This window comes from Triturus cristatus, chromosome 10 (assembly GCF_964204655.1).
Source record: "Triturus cristatus chromosome 10, aTriCri1.1, whole genome shotgun sequence".
In the NCBI taxonomy this organism is placed as follows: domain Eukaryota; kingdom Metazoa; phylum Chordata; class Amphibia; order Caudata; family Salamandridae; genus Triturus; species Triturus cristatus.
The window spans coordinates 229,575,487-229,594,790 of NC_140593.1; the positions used below are offsets into that span (position 1 = coordinate 229,575,487).

At 47.7% G+C, this 19,304-nt stretch overlaps 1 protein-coding gene across 1 annotated transcript in view; it reads right to left on the minus strand.

Moving 5' to 3' along the window:
* SLC25A13 (solute carrier family 25 member 13) overlaps nt 1–19,304 on the minus strand; it is a 772,629-nt gene that overhangs the window by 543,065 nt on the left and 210,260 nt on the right. Inside the window, exon 5 of the mRNA XM_085630870.1 lies at nt 14,151–14,290. Coding sequence (XP_085486996.1) covers nt 14,151–14,290 — 140 coding nt within the window. The remainder of the gene's footprint in view (nt 1–14,150; nt 14,291–19,304) is intronic.

The following is a 19,304-nucleotide window of genomic DNA, read 5'->3' on the forward strand; positions in this document are numbered from 1 at the left end:
AATTACTTACCTTCGGTAACGATGTATCTGTAAGAAACATTAGTTAGTTAGATTCCTCACCTTAGAATATCCCCAGGCGTCAGACTGGATCCGGAAGATTTTTCGTCAGCAATACCCCTTGCGCGTCGCTAGGCGTCGTCTGCGGCTGCGCGTCCGTCGTCGGCGTCGTGCGCCGGAATGACGTCGGAGTACTTAGACGCCGCCCTCGCGCGCTGACGTCAGTTCTTGTAAATAGCCTTCCGCGCCAGGAACGCAGAGCCATGCAAGAGACCGACACTGGTGCCAAAAAATTCTAGGGCCCTGAAAGGGATAGCCTTAACCCTAGATGTCAGTTCGCAGAACGGGGAGGATGGGTGAGTCGGTGAGGAATCTAACTAACTAATGTTTCTTACAGATACATCGTTACCGAAGATAAGTAACTTGTTCATCTGAAAGAAACACGTTAGTTAGATTCCTCACCTTAGAATAGATACCCAAGCAATACCATCCCCGGTGGTGGGTCTGCGAACCAAGATCACACCGGAAAGTCCTGGAGGACAGAACGGCCAAAGAAGCCATCCCTCCGGACTTGGCTGTCAAGGCAACAATGCCTGGCAAACGTGTGTAGCAAAGCCCACGTTGCCGCCTGACAGATGTCCTGCAAAGGGACACCCCGTCCCAAAGCAGTAGTAGCCGCCGTGGCCCGAGTAGAATGGGCGCGCAGCCCAACAGGAGGGTCCTTTTTTGCCAAGGAATAACACATTTTGATGCACAAAACGACCCACCGAGAGATGGTCCGTTTGTGCACAGCTTTCCCCTTCTTAGCACCCACGTATCCAAAGAAAAGTTGGTCGTCCACCCGGAACTGCTTCGTGCGGTCCAGATAAAAGGAGAGCGCACGTTTTGGGTCCAGACGGTGGAGCCCCTCTTCCTCTTTGGAAGGATGCGGAGGCGGAAAGAAGGTGGGCAAGGTGACAGACTGCCCAAGATGAAAGGGGGACACCACTTTCGGAAGAAAGGAGGGACGAGGCCGAAGGACAACCTTGTCCGGATGAACAGAGAGAAAAGGAGGCTTTGATGATAAAGCCTGGAGCTCACTCACCCGTCTAGCCGAGGTGATGGCTACCAGGAAAGCAGTCTTAAGCGTCAGAAGACGAAGAGGACAATTATGTAGAGGCTCAAAGGGAGCGCACATCAGAAATGTAAGAACAAGATTCAAGTCCCACTGAGGCATTACGAAAGGAACAGGAGGGAACGTATGAGTAATGCCTTTAAGAAAGCGTTGAACCACAGGGGACTTGAAAAGAGAAGGCTGATCAGGAAGCCGTAAGAAGGCAGAGAGGGCAGCAAGATAACCTTTCAAGGTGCCCAGGGCAGAGCCCTGCCGGGCCAAAGAAAGAAGAAAGAGGAGAACCTCAGAAAGAGGGGCGGAAAGGGGATCCACAGCCTTTGCTGTGCACCATGCCACAAATTTGTTCCACCGACAGGCGTATACAGTCTTTGTGGAGGGACGCCTGGCTGCCAGAATGATATCACAGACTTCAGGAGGCAAGTCAAATGGCATCAACTGCCGCCGCTCAATCTCCACGCATGGAGGTGGAGGCTGGACAGGTTCGGGTGGAGGACCGTCCCCTGCTGCTGCGACAGAAGATCCTTCCGAAGGGGCAGACGTATCGGAGGATCGGTCAACATACTGAGTAGCTCGGGATACCAGTACCTTCGTGCCCAATACGGAGCCACCAAGATGACTTGGGCCCAGTCGTGCCTGATCTTCTTCAGCACTCTGGGCAGAAGTGGTATAGGCGGAAAGGCGTACAACAGACCGCAACTCCACTCGTGACGAAAAGCGTCGCCGAGCGAGTGCCGCCTTGGAAATTCCAACGCGCAGAACTGCGGACATTGCGCGTTCTCTTGGGTGGCGAATAGATCTAACCAAGGCTCTCCCCACTGCTGAAAGAGACCTTGCGCCACTTCGGAGTTCAGACGCCATTCGTGATCCATCATGCACCGGCAGCTGAGTTCGTCTGCTCTGGCGTTCAGAGAGCCCGCCAGATGTTGAACCACTAGGGTGACGCCCTGGTGTTCCAGCCACGTCCAGAGGCGCAGAGCCTCCTGACAAAGGGTCCACGACCCCACCCCGCCCTGTTTGTTGCAATACCACATGGCGGTGGTGTTGTCCGTGAACACCTGCACGACACTTCCCCAGGCAGAGGGAAGGAAGGCTTTCAGTGCAAGTCGGATCGCTCTCAGCTCCAACAAGTTGATGTGGAGGCGAGACTCCGCCGGAGACCAGAGGCCTCTGATCTCCGCCTCTCCCATATGGCCACCCCATCCCAGGAGGGACGCATCCGTCACTACGACATGCTCCGGTTGGGGAAGGGAGAGGCTCTTGCCCGTGACCCAATCGCGGTCCGTGAGCCACCACTGCAACTGCTGTGCAGTGCCCTCCGAGATCAAGACATGGTCGGACAGGTTGCCGTGATGCTGGGCCCACTGAAACTTCAGGTCCCACTGCAGAGCCCGCATGCGCCGCCTGGCGTGATGCACTAGTAGGATGCAGGAGGCCATCAGCCCCAGAAGCCGCAACACTAGCCTGACCGAAACCCAGGATAGAGGCCGAAAGATGGGAATCAGGGCCTGTATATCCCGGACCCGCTGTTCCGGGGGATGAACCCGGAACCGCACCGAATCGAGAACCGCTCCGATGAAGATGAGCTTCTGAGAGGGACTCAGGTGTGACTTCGGCACGTTGATGGAAAACCCCAGCAAATGCAGGAGATCCGCCGTAGTCTGGAGGTGGGAGACGACTGCCTGGGGCGAGCCCGCCTTCAACAACCAGTCGTTGAGATAGGGGAAGACTGGAACCCCTGATCTGCGCAGATGAGCTGCGACCACCGCCATCACTTTCGTGAACACCCGAGGGGCACTGGTAAGGCCGAAGGGGAGCACGGTAAACTGAAAGTGCTCCTGACCCACCGTGAACCGCAGGTAACGCCGGTGGGCCGGCAGGGCGGGGATGTGGAAATATGCGTCCTGCAAGTCCAACGCTACCATCTAGTCTCCAGGGTCGAGGGCAGCTAGAACCTGAGCCAAAGTTAACATTTTGAACCTTTCCTTCCAGAGGAAGGCATTGACGTTCCGGAGGTCCAAGATAGGGCGCAGGCCCCCTTTGCCCTTCTTGGGCACCAGGAAGTAGTGGGAATAACAACCACGACCTACTTCTGGGCTCGGAACGCGCTCGACGGCCCCCTTGGCCAAGAGGGCCGAAACTTCCTCGTGGAGAAGATTCAAATGATCCCCCGAGATACGGTGGTGCTGCGGTGGCATGGCTGGAGGGGTCGTCTCGAAGGGGAGGGAGTAGCCCCTTTGGACGATTTGCAGCACCCACCTGTCCGATGTGATGGACCGCCAGTGGAGCAGGTGATGGCGAACTCTGCCGCCCACTGGCGTGGAATGGGCCTGAAAGCTCGGACTAGGAAGGCTTTGAGGCGGATGCTGCCGGGGTGGATGTGGGCTGACCGCGACCTCCTCCAGAACCGCCTCGGCGGAAACCACGTCCGCGACCGCGCGCAGGTTGGTTCTGCGGCTGGTGGCTAGGCTGACGTGAGGAGGCACCCCTTCCTTGGCCACGAAAGGGGCGAAAGGCGGAAGTTTGCGACCGCTGGGCCGAGAGGCCCAAGGACTTGGCCGTAGCCCGGGAGTCCTTAAAGCGATTCAGCGCACTGTCCGCTTTCTCACCAAAAAGGCGAGTGCCATCAAAGGGCATGTCCATGAGAGAGCTCTGGACATCCCCCGAAAAGGACGTGGACCGCAGCCAGGCGTGACGTCTAAGCTCCACCGTGGTAGAAATCGCCCTACCCAGCAAGTCCGTAATGTTAAGCCCACATTGGATTGCATGCCGTGCTGCATTCCTCCCATCGGCCAGAGCCTGGGTAAGTCGTGTCTGGGCCTCCTCCGGGCACAGGGGCAGCACGTCCTCCACCGCATCCCACAGACAGTGGGAATAACGGTCCAAAAGACAGGCGGTGTTCAAGGACCGCAGACCCAAACTAAGGGAGGAGAACAGCTTTTTGCCAAACTGTTCCAGTCTCTTGGAATCCCGGTCCGGCGGAGCGGTCGGGAAGGAGGATTGGGAGGTAGAAGCCTGGATAACCAGGCTCTCGGGGGTGGGGTGTTGGGACAGAAAACTGGGGTCGCCTGGAGCAGGGCGGTGGCGCCTGGCGACGTTCCTGTCCACAGGAGGGACTGTGGAGGGCTTGGACCAGGTGCCCTGCAGAACGTCAATGAGGGCCTCATTGAATTGCAGCAGAGGCTCAGTGGAGCTTGCTGCAGACTGAAGCACCTCAGTGAGGACGTTAGTCCTCACAGCCACGGCAGGCAGCTCGAGCCCAAGGGCTGCGGCCGCCTTGCGCAGCACCACAGAGAAAGCAGCACCCTCTTCCGAAGCCACAGTCGAAGGAGAGATGAATCCAGTGTCTGGTGAGGTATCCAGACCACTGGCCTCCCCCAGTTCGTCTGCCCAGTCCTGTGACAGTTGAGCCTGAACGGCCATAGGGTCATCAGACCCCTCCCAGACGTCCCCGTCATCCGATTCCTGGTAAACAGGAGGAAGGATCGGAGTCGGACGATAGACATAATGTGTCTCTAACGGCGCCGTACGCGGCGTTCATCGACGCCGTAACGGCGCCGGGTCCGGAGCGGGGCTGAACGCCGAGCAGAGCCGGCGTCGGAGGTGGTACCGGTGTCGACGCCGGCGGAGGAGGCTTGACTAGGTCGATCGGCGTCGGCGGGGACGAGTCCCTCGGGAACCTGCAGCGTCGAGGCCGGAGCCGCCGGCATGCAAGGTTGCCCAGTCGGGTCCGCGGGGCCCGAAGGCGCGCCAGCGGGCGTCGACGGCGGAGCCAGGTTCCTCATGGCAGAGAGGAAGGCACTGACTTCCGCCGGCGTCGCGTCAGTCCCAGGGACCGGCGGGTATGGGGACTTGCGCGGCGCCTGCGGCTCCACCGGAGCCGCGGGGGTGGAACCACCCTGACCCTCGGCCGAGTCGCGCGACCGGCGAGGGGAGTCCGAAGAGCGTTTCGACTTACCCGAAGACTTGGAACCAGACGAGCGATGAGGACGTCGGCTGCGGCTCCGTGACCGATCCTTGGACCTCCTCCTGGACCGGGATCGAGAGGGGCATGGAGCCGAGTGGCGAATCTCGAGGAGCTTACAGGACCGCTCCCGTCTAGCCTTCGAGGTCAGGGCCTTGCAGTCCAAGCACGACTCCGCGTCGTGGTCGAGGCCCAAACAGTAAAGGCACCGGCGGTGATGATCCGTAACCGACATCAAGCGGTTGCAGTCAGCACAGGCTTTGAAACCAGGCATCCTACCGGCACCGGAGTCGAGACAAGATCAAAAAGGATCAAAAAAGTTAGTCAAAAAAGACTAAAAGGGATAGCTCTCCCGGATCTGCGCTTACTGGCGCGGAAAAAAGAAGAACTGACGTCAGCGCGCGAGGGCGGCGTCTAAGTACTCCGACGACGTCATCCCGGCGCACGACGCCGGACGCGGAGCTGCAGACGACGCCTAGCGACGCGCAAGGGTATTGCTGATGAAAAATCTTCCTGATCCAGTCTGACGCCTAGGGATATTCTAAGGTGAGGAATCTAACGAACGTGTTTCTTTCAGATGCGTTAAGCTAACAATGCTTTAAGGACATAAATAGTCCCCCCCCACCCCCCCAACATGGGGAAATCTATCCCTGTTCAATAAATGTTCACTTTAAATTATTAATACTGTAGCAGTAATTGTCCTCTATGACCAGTAGAAAAGCACAGGGACTTCTATAAAAGTGAATTAAACTTGTGACCCAAGAACATTAATACTCAATCAACACATGGAACGATCAGAGATTACATCCTTAAGATGAACCACTGGCAAATCATCCTGGGTGCCGAATATTTTAGACAAAGTCAGTAAAACGCACAATCAGTTGTGCCGAGCACAGTATACAGTTACATGACTGTATTGTGCACAGTTATATGATGCGCCATTATTTCAGAGTCTTGAAAGGCGTGGTTTGTCTTCCTTTGTATATGGCTGCATTCAATCTGGTCATAAAAAAACCTGATATAGACTTCAAAGGCTCCCCTCAGCAAAAATATAGGTAACCACAACCTTAAAGAATTGAAGATGCTTCAAGCTTGACTATCATAAATCAGAGGAGAGGTTGATGAACAAACAATGAAAGCTTTTACTATAGCCTTATAGCCCGTCGTAGCGGGCTATACCACCTATTAAAGGCCCGGGACTTTAATAGCCAGTATAGCTCAGCTACGAAGGGCTATACGTCTATTAGAACATTCTGTCTGAAGAGGGCAGAATGTTCTAACAAATTAAACAAAGGCCTCTCATAGCCCGAGGACATTGAAATTCACTCAGGCTCCGAGAGGTCTTTGTTGAAAAAACATTGGAATGTTGCTTTGCGGGCTTTCACCGGACCATAGAAGCACGGAACACTCCATTGTATTCAATGGAGTGCTCCACATTCCAACGTTCTAATACACTGTACAGCCTGTAAGTGATAAAATCAATAGAATCACTATCTAGCTTAGATGCGCACATTTAAAAGGATTAAATGTAGAGATTCAAATCTACAGCAGAAGCTCAGTTTTTCAGAATAAGAACTGCATTTCTCCAAATGTTACTCCTTTGTCTCATTAATTGTCAATGTTAAGGAGCTGCAGCACAGAGAAAAAACAAGCATTTAAAAAGCCAATAGGGCTGCTTTTCATGTGCATGCAAACACAGACATGTACAAATAGTGTGGTGATAATAGAGGTGATTAAAATGGTGGTAATGGAAGTAGCAGTGGTGGAAATAATTATGCTGGTGGTAATGGAGGTGGCAGTGATAATGGAGGTGCATGTGGTGGTGGTGGTAACAAAGGTAGTGGTGTGGGGATGGTGGCAGTGCCGTTCACTAGAGTCCGGAAAAAATAAATAAAAAAACATGTACAGCAGTGAAAAACAAAATAGATAGCTTTCTGTATACAATGCAGGTGTGGATCAAGAACTGAATGCATTTTGAGCGTATTTTTCAGAAATAGTCCCTTGTGCATAGTAATGTAAGCACTTCATATGAGGTGGAATGAAAATCCAAGCAGCCAATAATGCGAGGGTGTAATAATTCTCTAGGTGAAGCCAAAGGCTGCTCTATATATAAAGAATTGGTAACAATATGTGTGCAGACTACTCCACTGCCAAGCCAGACAAAGAGGGCGTGGCACCTAAAACGATAAACCATTAGTTTATCCTAGAAACTAACATTCTTTTTTATTTAACAGTACACACCTGCTTACATATTATAGAAGAATATTTAAACCAAAGTAAATTAGTTAGGGAACTTATTTATGTTACACTGTATCTACTTTCATGGCAACATGTACTGCTGCTTTGCAATTCCTGAACTGTTTGTTACATTGCTGAGAAAGTTTAGACTTTGATACAGAGTCTAGAAGACCATCACATGTCACTCTAAGCTACACCTTCTAAGTTAAGCAAAGAGCAACTAATACTGCAGAAGAAGCTTGGTCAGATGTACTGAAGGATTGTGCAATCTTAGACCATGTGATTCGCAAAAATCAATGGGTTTGGAATGGTTTTTACGACTGTAAAAAGGGTTTTGCGACCCCCACCGAATCACAATTGAAATCCTGCCAAATTGCGATTTGTGCCAGTTGTTTGCTACCACATTTCACAAACCACTGACTAGTTTCGAACTCCATGGTGGCTGGCACAGATCGGGGCGGGATAAGGGGGGGTTTAAAAAAAAAAAAAAAAAAAAAAAAAAAAAAAGAGTAAAAAGCATCTACCTGATGCCGCATCTCTCCTCCATGTCTCCGTTACCGTCTCTCCCCTGGGGCCAGAACGGGAAGCACTGAGGCTCCTCTAGCCAATCACAACGCTGCAATGCAGCATCATGATTGGTTTGAACGCAGTGGTTCAGCGCTCAGGCAGGGAATGGGAGCCTGGGCATGTTCTCCACACAGGCTGTAATGCAGCCAGCATGGAGAACATTAATGCGCACTTTGAGTGGGCAAACCACTCCTCTCCCTGCTCCTCTGTCATTGGAGCAGCCCCACCATGTCCACAAACCTGCCGCAACAGGAACACATGAAATGATAACCTCAAGTTATTATCATTAGGTCTCGCATAGGCAGCGCATGCGCTGCCTCTACGAGGCATCAAGTAATCTGTGTCGGCTGAGACTCCACCTATTGCCGGTAGTTTCTCCTGCTACTAGCCATTCGTTAACTCTCTCATTTATTTTGTTAGCGGGCTAATGGTTGGCTTGCGATCCGATGCGGCACTTCCGTTTTGCAGGAAGCAGCACCGACCAACTATTGTTTCGTTCCGCTGCTCGGCGTTATCTATTCATATAGGGACTACTTCCTTGTTTCGCCGATCACCACTGCTTGTTTTTCAATGTTGTGTTAGGTCCGTTGCTGCTTCTGTCCCGGGAGCCACAAGTGAAGTCCTAATCCTGCGTCCCCACATATTGGCAGCTTCCGGCTGCAGCCGCTGCTCGTGTGCCCTTGTTTCTTCACACTGTCCCGCCACTCAAACGCCCCTCAAACACCACTCGCGGCAATGGCGGGAGCTTGTTATTGTTTCCTGCCCCGCTTGGAAGTTTGTTTGAAGGCATTTTTATTTGTTCACACCGTCCCGCCCCTCAAACACCACTCGCGGCAATGTCATAAATTGGATTTCTGTGTTCCTTCCTCCCGGCGTTGTCGCAATTTGTGAGGAACAGATGGGACGTGATGCTGTGGAGTGGGGCGAGAGCTCTCTGTGTAGGAGCCCCGGCTTCTCTGCATCATCCCCATCTCACAGACACCCCCTCTCCCCGAGGCTGTTCCTTTCCTCATGCGCACGGTGCCTTCTCGGCGTCTGCCCGATTGGCCACCTCCCGCTCTACGGTGGGTGGGACTGCGCGAGGACTCCTGTCTGCCCACACATCTGACACCAGGAGGGCCAGGCGAGCTGCAGTGCAGGGGAGCCGATGCTTCAACTTCACCTCGGCTGCTAGTGCGCTGCATGTGCCGACTGCCTACCCTGACAACTCAGCCTGCTGCCCGTGCCTTCTCAGTGCCTGCTCACTCTGCCACCAGTGCCTGCTCTCCGTACTGCCTGTGCCTGTCGGTCGTGCTAACTGTGCCCTGCCTGTATCTTCTAATCGTACTGCCTGCGTGTGCTGCCTCGGTCCTGCCTGTGCCTGCTAATTGTGGCTGCTGACCCTGTCGCTTCTGCCCTGCCCTTGCCTGCAAAACGTGCTGCCTAGTGCACCTTGCCTGCTTACTCTGCTGTCTGTCCTCTCTGCCTGTGGCAGTTCATCATACCGCCGCTGCCTGTGCCAGATGACCTAAGGACTCTCCCTGTGCAGCCAGTGGCTGTTACCCAAGTGGCTTCTAAGAGACCTCCAGCGCCTGCTGATCGCGTGCCTCCTGCTTGTGCCGCCTGTGCCTTCTGCCTGCTTATCTACAGACGTGCCTCTGCCTGAGCGTGACTTCATGCCTCTGTTTCTCTGTGTACTATAGAGAGCCTGGAGGCAGCCACTGGAGAGGTAAGGAGCTATGTGTGGCAGGGTGAAGCTGTGTCCAGATCACAGGCTCACGTGGAGTCTGCACACCTTCCATGTGTGTTTAGCTGAAGAGCGCAGGCAGCGTTAGTGGTAGAGCCTGCTTCTAGATTCCTAACAAGCATTTGCAATGAAATAGGTCTCGCATTTGCGCGAGTTTAAGCTATTGGCATTGTAAATGACACTGCCTTTTACTTATGTTTAAAAAAAAAAAATAGGCACTGTCATTTATACTGCCAATAGCTTAAACTCGTGTAAATGTGAGACCTATTGCATTGCAAATGCTTGTTACAAAGAATCCTTGGGTAACACCTAGAAGCATCTCGCCCCACAACTTTCGGGGAGTAACAGTATGTTAACATTGACACATCTGGAAATGGAACAGATGTGTCTGAATGACTCGGGAACAAGGCAGTTCTTAGACTTATCTATTTTCTCAACAAAGCACTATTCATAAGCCAGTGCATTACAAAACAATTGAAAAAAAAATCCAATTGAAAAAATTGAATACATAGGTGTGTTTTCCTTAGCTAAATTTTTTTCTTTTTCTTCTTCCAAGTTTGGGGTTGCTTCCTCCACCTTCCCTTACTGCTTTACCAGGAGTAAATCTCTGACCCTATTCAGGGTACAGGCCCACTACATTTCCGCCACTATGTTGCATGACATACATTGTCAAATATAAATTACATAAAATAGGTTAGGTGTGAAGATTAATGAAAAATCTAGATTGGGAGCATCCCACCAACGAAGATGAGGCAATGGCGGGTAATGTAGTGGAAGGGGTGTACTGTCAGGCGATGTAGTGATAGGGTATGACGTAACATACAGATGTTTTCAGAGAGTAGAACTACCTACGAAGTTTTATGTATGTATATGAACTTGGTAATACGCAAGTCCTTTTCACATTTTGCAGTTGATATCACAAAGAAACACCACCAGCAAGGATGTTAATAGCACAGATATTAAATCATGCTGGTGTAAGTCAGATCTCTGTATGAATCCTTTGACGAGTAAAAATCCACATACATTTTGTGAAAAAATACTATTGATTTTGCACGTGCAAGCGCTGCGGTCTCTGCAGTGGTATCACTTATGTGTACAGGATGCAGACAGCTGTATGAATCCGGCCCTGGTGTTGTACCTGGAGGGAGACTCTAGTCTCCCTTGTACGCAAAGCACAGTAGGTATGGCTCCCTTAAAGAAATATCACAGGCAGCAGTTAGGAAAGCGTCCTTCACAAACAAAGCTTCCACAGTAGAGCGTGCAAAGGATACAAATCTTTGCTGTAAGCAAATCACATTTGCAAATTTTGCAGTGGGTGCATCTCTTACTTAAATAACACCGCCGGCTGCTGCAATGTAAGCTTCCCTCATACACACACATGTAGTGCTTAATTTGTAACATAAGAATAATAATATTCAGGAGGTCAGCCCAAACCTTTTCTTAAAAGACTGTTTCCGGGCTGCCCAGTGACAATGCCAAGACCCCCTAGTCCATGTCATGCCTCTCTCTTCCACCACCCTACACTCCACTCCTCTTTATGTCACTTTAGCAGGTTCTCTTTTAACCCTGCTTGTGCCCACCAGCGGCACAAATTAAGCCCTGCGATATCTGGTACAGCACACGTTCGTCCATCTAGTAGCTCACCTCGTACGCACCTCGCCAATAGGTCGGCCAGAAGTAGGGGTACCCCGGCAGACAAAGCTGGGGTGAACCGAGGGCTGATACTCCTCTCCTGCGCTCGCCTCAACAGTAGTGACTGGGGGGCGCACGGTGAAACCGAGAGGTGGGGGGTGGGCAGGGCTAGTCACCCTGCTTGTAATTCTTTATCTGGCCTTTGCTGGCCGTCCGCCTTCAGGCAGGGGGCATTATCCGCCCGACCACTGACAGGGAAAGGGGAAAAGTTTCTCCATAGGGCCCCCCTCGGGTCAAGCTAGAACTAACCATGTGCCTGAAATTGCACAAATTCGCCCCGATTCTGCTAAACAAGTTTAAAATAGGAAGTCAGAAAAAGCATCACGAGTGGAAGCTGTGCATTTTCTTGAGCCAGAATTACATTTTGTATTGTCACCGCCCATCTAGAGATACCAAATGGACTGTAAAGAGATGCTTGAGTGTGACGAACAAACTAATTAACATGAGCACCTTATATAATATGCAACGGGTGAAAAGCACCCGACAAGATAATCAAACAAATGGAGCCCTTGAGGCTGCTGCCTAATTCCTCTGCCATTGAGACGCAACTGACCAAAGAGCACGTTCCACAAAGTAACAAAAATGGAGCTATTCTGTGCAATGTCTGTACTTTTAACTGCCCACAATGACGAGCTCAAGCACCCTATTTCACAACACATACTCATTCTTTAGGTAACAGTGGCCCCTCACAGTACAGATGGACAAAATAGGTCACTCACTGACTGATCTTGAACCGTTTCGCAGTTTTTTCTTCTGAAAATGTTAGGAATAGCTGAGTGTTTGGCTCGGTTTCACTCGAGTCATGGATCTTTAACAACGCCCCGGGCCTCTGTGGCGGTGGACAGGAGGAGGAAGGCATTCCCTCAGAAAAAAAGCGCGTAGTGGGAGCGTGTGAGCGCGCGGTGGGAGTGTGTGAGGCAGAGAGGAGACGCCATGCGCGTGCACGTCGCCTGTCCGTGCGCGCACATGGTTTGTCTCCCTTCGCGCACCAAACCGACAAACATGCGCTGCGTTCGCTAGGCGAGACCTAAAAATAACCAATAAACACGAGTATCTGAATCAGATTCCAGCTAACCCCCAAAATCTACATTTTGCCTATTAGACAGCCGTTAATCTTGTTTAGTGGCTGATGCCATAATTAATTACTTTACTGCTTTTACTTTTGCTTCTGTGACTAAAAAAATATATATATAATAATCACCGAAGTCGTTGGGTCTTCCCTGTGTTGTGGTGATAACCATCATCTGGGGATGTCATTGTGCTAAAAATACATGTGAGTGAAGCTATGTTGCAGTAATGTGCAATAATGCTTAACTTTTGGCACCACTTCATCACACTCTAAAGTAAGGAAGTCCATGAAGCATAAGGTTTGTCGTTTCATGCCCAGCCATAGCGTTGCTGACATCTGGCAGGTTTTTTTTATTTTGCATTTCTTTTGTTTGGCGTTAACAGTAAGTGCTATCATTGCTACACGTCTTCTTTGTGGTGCACCTTGGGTATTGTAGTTCCACTACTGTTTCAGACTCTTGATAGTAATCTGGATGTTTGCTTATCAGATTCACTGTTTACTCTTTGGCCTTATAACTTGGCTCATAATCCGCAATTGCTGTGCATAATGTTCGATCGCCTGCCATCAGCAAAGTGCCTCATGCACGAACACATGGCAGGGGTGCTGCGCCTTTAAAGACCGAGATCGTGTTGGTTTTTTTCTTTTTCTAGTATCTTCAGTGTCCCTGCTTTCACTACCGTGGTGTGTGTCCTCCCCCCGCCCCCCCCCCCCCCCCTCCACCAGCTGTTTTAAAAACACTATTGAGAAATACTTTTTGGGATGTATGCTGACCCAAGTACTGTCAAGTTACCCAATCTGGTAGTAAGTTGATTTATTTTAAAAGCGGTTGTAATTGATTTTAGTTTTCAAAATATTTAGTTGTTTGGCGTGTGTTTTTTTTCCGTCTGGCCTGTGTCACTTTCACCCTTTTAAATAACAAACAGATCCTGCTTCCTTCTTTTCTGAGTACACTGCAGGCTCATCTTGTTAGCGCTATATATAAATGCAAATACAATTACAGTGCACCACATCCAGCCACAACACTCAAAACAAATACACATGGGTAAAAGACATTGCCATTTACAACGCTAATAGCTCTAACTCTTGCAAATGCGAGACCTATTGCATTGAAAATGCTTGGTTTATGTTTCCTTTCCTTCACTGCTTCAAGCAGTGGGACGACGATGTACAAACTCCTTAATGGAGGCAGTAACTGATTCACAAAGGGGAGGTGGTCTCCTTGGCAACCACTCCCCTTTGGCAATCGAGTTTGCAGCGTCGGGGTGAGGGGGGAGCAGCGGAGTAGGCAGTGATCCAGGGGACCCAGTGCCAGCTCTCCCTGTTGTCTTCCCAAAAAAGAGAATTATTGTTTTTAAGCAGCACCTAGGTTCCGTTAGGTAAGTCAGGGTACTTTTAAAAAGAAATAAAAAGAGCGTTTGAGGAAATAACACAGGGTTAGAGGTTAGCTGTCCCTTGCACGCCCCCACCCTATTTCTGTAACCAATCACAGGGGGCGTCACAAATTGGAACTTGGCTAATTAGCAAGCTGTTCTGAGACCACATGCAAATGATGAATTTGCAAACCGACCTAACAGGACATTAGGTGGGTTCACAAAATCGGAGCCCACTCACAAAACTTTGGTGAGCAATTTGTGACCAAGGACCAAGTACATGAGGCCTTGAATTCCTTTTCTCAGCAAGTGAATCTAAAGGAACATTTTTAACATCCCGGTAATAATTTTGGAAAATACTTGAACACATGCTTAAAGTGATACACAAATTATTTTGACCTTGTTACTAGACTTACCAACAGGAACTGAGTAAACTCTGCATAGGGCAAAAATCGTTTTCTGTCTTTTCCAAAGTGCAGCTGTACAAATTCAGAATCCCAGTTGAATGGAATGTGTTGATGGATTGTGGTCTGACCAAAAACCTGTTTAACATCCTCTGAAAGACAAAAAGAGTAGGTTTCACCAACATTAAATAAAAAGAGGGTCAACTCCTTACCTGGTGTAGAAAACTTGATGAATGTGGAAAAGCATATGTAGAATGGGGCTAGTGAGAAGTAGAGAGCTCAACCAGTTTAACTTCGGGATGTTGACAGATACATATTGAACAGACTGGAGTAGGGTCTGACAGAAGATATGACACTAACTTTAAATACACTATAGAATTATGGCTATGCCACAAAAGAAGATCTTTGTGTTTCACTTGACAGATTTGAAACTATGACTCCTATCATATTGTTTGAAATTGATATTTGGGGATACATTTTCCTGGACTGCATTCTATGCATTTGTGTAATGTGTTAAGTGTTTCCACCATACATGTCATGCCTGTAGCAGGATATTTTTGTATTTGACATGCAGGTTCTCAGTCTTATGACTGGTATGTTATGTAGATCACAGTCACAACATATTACATAGAACAACAATCCAATAGCTTACATGAGAAGGAACCATGGCTCTTAATAGGACATGAAAGAAGGCTTTTAACATTTTGCGGTAGAAGCAGAACAATCTAAAAAGTATGAAGAATTCGTATTTTTCATACTCCGCTTTTAGATTATTTCCATATTTAGCCACCTACAAATCTTTCACTGCTCACAATTACCTCAAAGTCTTTCTTTTTAATAGTTTCCTTTAGAAGGGTGGGTCAGGGCTCTTATTAGCATAAGGACTGTCTTTATTTAAGAAGGAGAAGTCCACATTCCACTCTTATTTACTTCATTTTGTCTCACTGGCGCATTTCGATTTCCCTTACCTTGCTTTGTTTTTTGTCTTCAGCCCATTTCTAACCACACCATCCCACTCAAGACACAGATCAGCAGTCAACTCTGCCTTATACAATTTTAGTGCTGAAAAATGCAGTTTTTGTGCCTCAAACAAATTAAAAGGAAGCAGTATATTTTTATTTGGATGATTTATCAGCATTGAAATGATATCATTATTCTGCATTATAGTTAAAACTAGTACTTTTGGAACGGTCTCCCAGATGCCCTTCTGAACAGACTGAGCGGTGGGTGGCCACTGCCCTTAAAAGGCATGCAAGTTGTTTTTTATTCCCCATTCAAAGTCGCTTTAAACCCATTACCTATGGGGTACTCCAGGTCTTCCCCCCGTAAGTAGCACTCTGTTTTATCTCTATGTTGTCCCCAAGACTACACAAAACCACTCCATTGCTCTAACCTCATTTGCTTATGTTGAGGATACAAAATTAGTTCTTCACCTCAAAAGAAACCGTTATGCCATTTAAGGCCAGTTCAGAGACTGCCTGTGCTCAGTTGCACAATGAATGGACTCAAATTTCCTCTTCAGCTATACTCTTCCAAGAGAGATGGGGCAGTATCTGCGCTACAGGCCTTCAGGAGCCCAGATAGAAATGGACGACAACCCTATTTTCTGTTTCTCCTGCTTGTAATCTTGAAGTTAGTTTTGATCTTCAACTTACATTTGAAGAACAGGGCTCTAAACTGGCTTCCTCTTGCTGTTTAAAGTGCTGAGGAATTTTCTGTCTGTACTTCCTTTCAATGCCTATAATAGTATACTCCTGACCCTGTTTCTTTCAAGTCTGGTCTACTGTAATTCTCCATTCTAGGGAATTCCTAAATACTTGTTACAACTCCTCCAGCTCATTCAGTATTTTATTCTGGTGCTCATCTCTTTCTGGGCTGAAAAAATACCTTTCTATTTCATCTCATCTTAAATCTCTCCACTGGCTATCAATTTCTCAAAGCGCCACTTTAAACTGCTCTGTATGTGCCATTCTCCAGCCAGGCATACTCTACATTTAGTATTATTTTCTCGTTAATGCCCTCCACATACTAACAATGCTTTGATTCTACTCATCTGCTTAGAGTTACTAAAATCCTAAGTGCAAGGGAAGGTAGCAAAACATGTATTAAGACTAAGACCTAAACCTCCTTGGCACATAGTGTCTGCTCTACCCTCTCTCTTATCAGGGGAGAGAATGCGCTTGTATCCCACTTACGAGACACTATTGTTTACAAATAGGGCTTAGAGCCCTTCCATTGCTCACCATTTGTGCACTTTTGCATCACTCTTCCTTGCAGCATTCATAATTGGCTAGTCCAGCTGAAACGTCACTTCTGATGCTTGCTGTGGAGCACGGACCAAGCACAGACGGATTCAACTTAATCAGTGACTGTTCGTTGATCCCGATCGTGATTGAGATACCATTTCTTCCCCCCTCCCACTCCTGCTGCTTCCACTGTAGCACGTTTTTTCCCTCGTCGTCAATTCCTCCTCATCGTTGCTTGCTCTTGGCCCGCTTACTGCTTGCACCCACCCTTCCCTCTCCCCTCCGGAGCCTGAGAGGCAAAGCTCTGGCTGGGCCAAAACAAGCTGACAGACACATTCTGCACTTTTTTTTTGTTTTTTGTTGCTATCTCAACGTCTTTCTCATTAAAGTCATAAAACTCTGGCCATCTATTCACTTTATTCATTCTTATGTGCTTCAAGTAACTGCGTTGACTAACTGTATAGTCAGTTAAGAAGAGTTTTGAAAACGTTAATGCAAAATTGTGACTGGGAAAGTTCGATAGGATGCAGGAGGCGGCCTCAGCTGCCCCTTCCCAATTTCTGTTCTTGAGTTGAGTTAAATGCCAGACCCGTCAGCTCAGTTTTCTGATTGGTTTCGGTTAAGATTCAGTGGAAAATGGCTCCATCTTTAGAGGTATATATCAGTTTACACACCTTTGTGATGCATCGTTTTTTCTTCCCATTTATTGGACTATCTTATACACATTGAGTTGAACCAGTCTCGGGTTTGCCATGTAAAAGTTCGTAAAAGCATAACCCAGGCTACTGGGAAACGCTATGGTGTCATTTGTATAGTGGATAGCACTCGTCTGGGGAGCAAAGCAGAAGCTTGCGTGAGTAATGGCGGCAATGGGTGGATTTATAGTGTTTTTCTACAGTACAAACTGTACCATTGTTAGCACTCAGTGTTTAAATATGTAAAGTACCCCGACACTAAAAGTACAAGTAAATGTGTGTAGTAAATTCTTGGGTACTGGCGTGGAGTGTCCCATCTATATCCTTGGTTGAACTATAGGTTTTATGTCTCCGCATGCCGATTAAAGCCAAATGTGCAGTTCTATAAAGGCACGTTACAGGTATCGGCGGACAACATGTCTGAAAAAACATTGACAAAACTAATACATCTCGCTTAGGTGAGACCGAGAGGCTTTGCCAGTGCTTGTTTTTATGAAGCCTCTGAAAAAGTATCTCTGTGCTACAGGTTAATTAGTTTCTGTGAGGTCAGTGTCAGGACACACATTAAACCATGCAAGAATTGTATCCAAAACAGAAGGTAATACGTTATCTGTATTTTCTTCTGCATGTCTCCAATGCGAAACCAAAGAATAAAACTTGAGAAACAAAAATAGAACAGCAGATTAGGGCTTCAAGTTCCTTTACCACAAAGCAATGGTGTGTTCTACTTGAAAAAAATGACAATGAATGGGTGATTGTGTTTGTTTCTCTGTACAGTCTGAAGTCTGGGAGTCTTCCGGATGAAATCAAACAGACGTTTTAGAGTCATTTAGAAAAGAAAATGAGTGGGCATGGGGAGAGAGGGCAACTGAGACAGTGAAGATGGTTGTTCAGCTACATCATAATGAAGGATCGCCCTGAACAGAAGTAGTGTAGGAGAGAGAAACAAGCAGCTGGCTATAATGCTTGCAACTACTGTAAGGACGTATAATAAATCTCATATGCTAAGATGAGCGGTAATCAGAGCTAAAAGGATATACATGCCACCACCTTTGATTGTCAAGTTCTATAGACTCAGAGCTAGAAAGTACCATTGTGAGAAAGCTTGCTACTTAGCAATTCAAGATCATGATTTGCATAAAGCTGACACATTTATGACAAATACAGCACAATAGCAATATAAAGCGAAGATGCTTTCAAAGACTGAAATTAGGAACTGTGGCAAACCACAATTCTCTTGATAATTAAAAAAAACTTTGTGTACTACTTATAGGTTTATTAATGCTGAAGTGGTTAAGTGCCACACAATCTAGTACTTAGTTTCTGGTTGTCCTAATAAACTTTATGGGCCCCAGTCATAATATATACAGAAAGCTATGTTGAATAGGAGGAGAGGACCATGAAGATCTTACCCGTGTCTTAATGCAGCATAGAGACAACACAAAACCTTGAGCGATACTGCAAAATAAGATTGGTGTAGTTTCTCAGAAAACACCTGCATACAGGCCTTGACAAAAAAAACAGTCCAACCCATTGGCTACGTCAAAGTCTTAAGAACAGTACTTTTCTGCTCAATACAAGTAGTTTCAGCATAAGCATCTTTTCAAGTACTTCTGCATTTCTGAGTTCATGACAAAATGTAGTAAGTGTGATAGAATAGATCTAATTTTCAGTAACGAAACTGGTGCTCGTATGAAGCGCTCAGATACCCGATTCCTCTGGGCTAGTTTGCGCTATATAAAACGAAAAAAAAAAAAATGCAATTGGGAATGTATCCTTAAAATAAAAGCGTTTGTTCTAGTCATCCATTTAAGTCAATAAAAGGTGAACACAAACCTTGACAAATGACTCTCTAGAGAAGTCTTTAGCATGTGGGAGGTCTAGGAAGGAAATGGATTCACTAAATCTGTGGCTTTGTTCCAATTTAGTCCTAGCAGATCTTTTAAAAACTTCTTCCAAGCAACAAATTTAAATTTAGTATGTATAAATGGTATTCTCAGTTCAGACGGGTGATTGCTTTCAGTCAAAGTTTGAAAGTGAAAAGACGGCACCAAATGATACCTTGTGTAAATTGAGTCAAAAGAAGATATGCTAGTTTTAGAAGGGGAGAGAAGAGAGGGATAGATGCCAACTGATCTTTTCAAGAAAGCAACTCCTGTTTCCAGGCATGATGGAAGCAGAATCTGCTCTTCTGTGGCTGGTTTAGCACTGACAGCTCACTACCT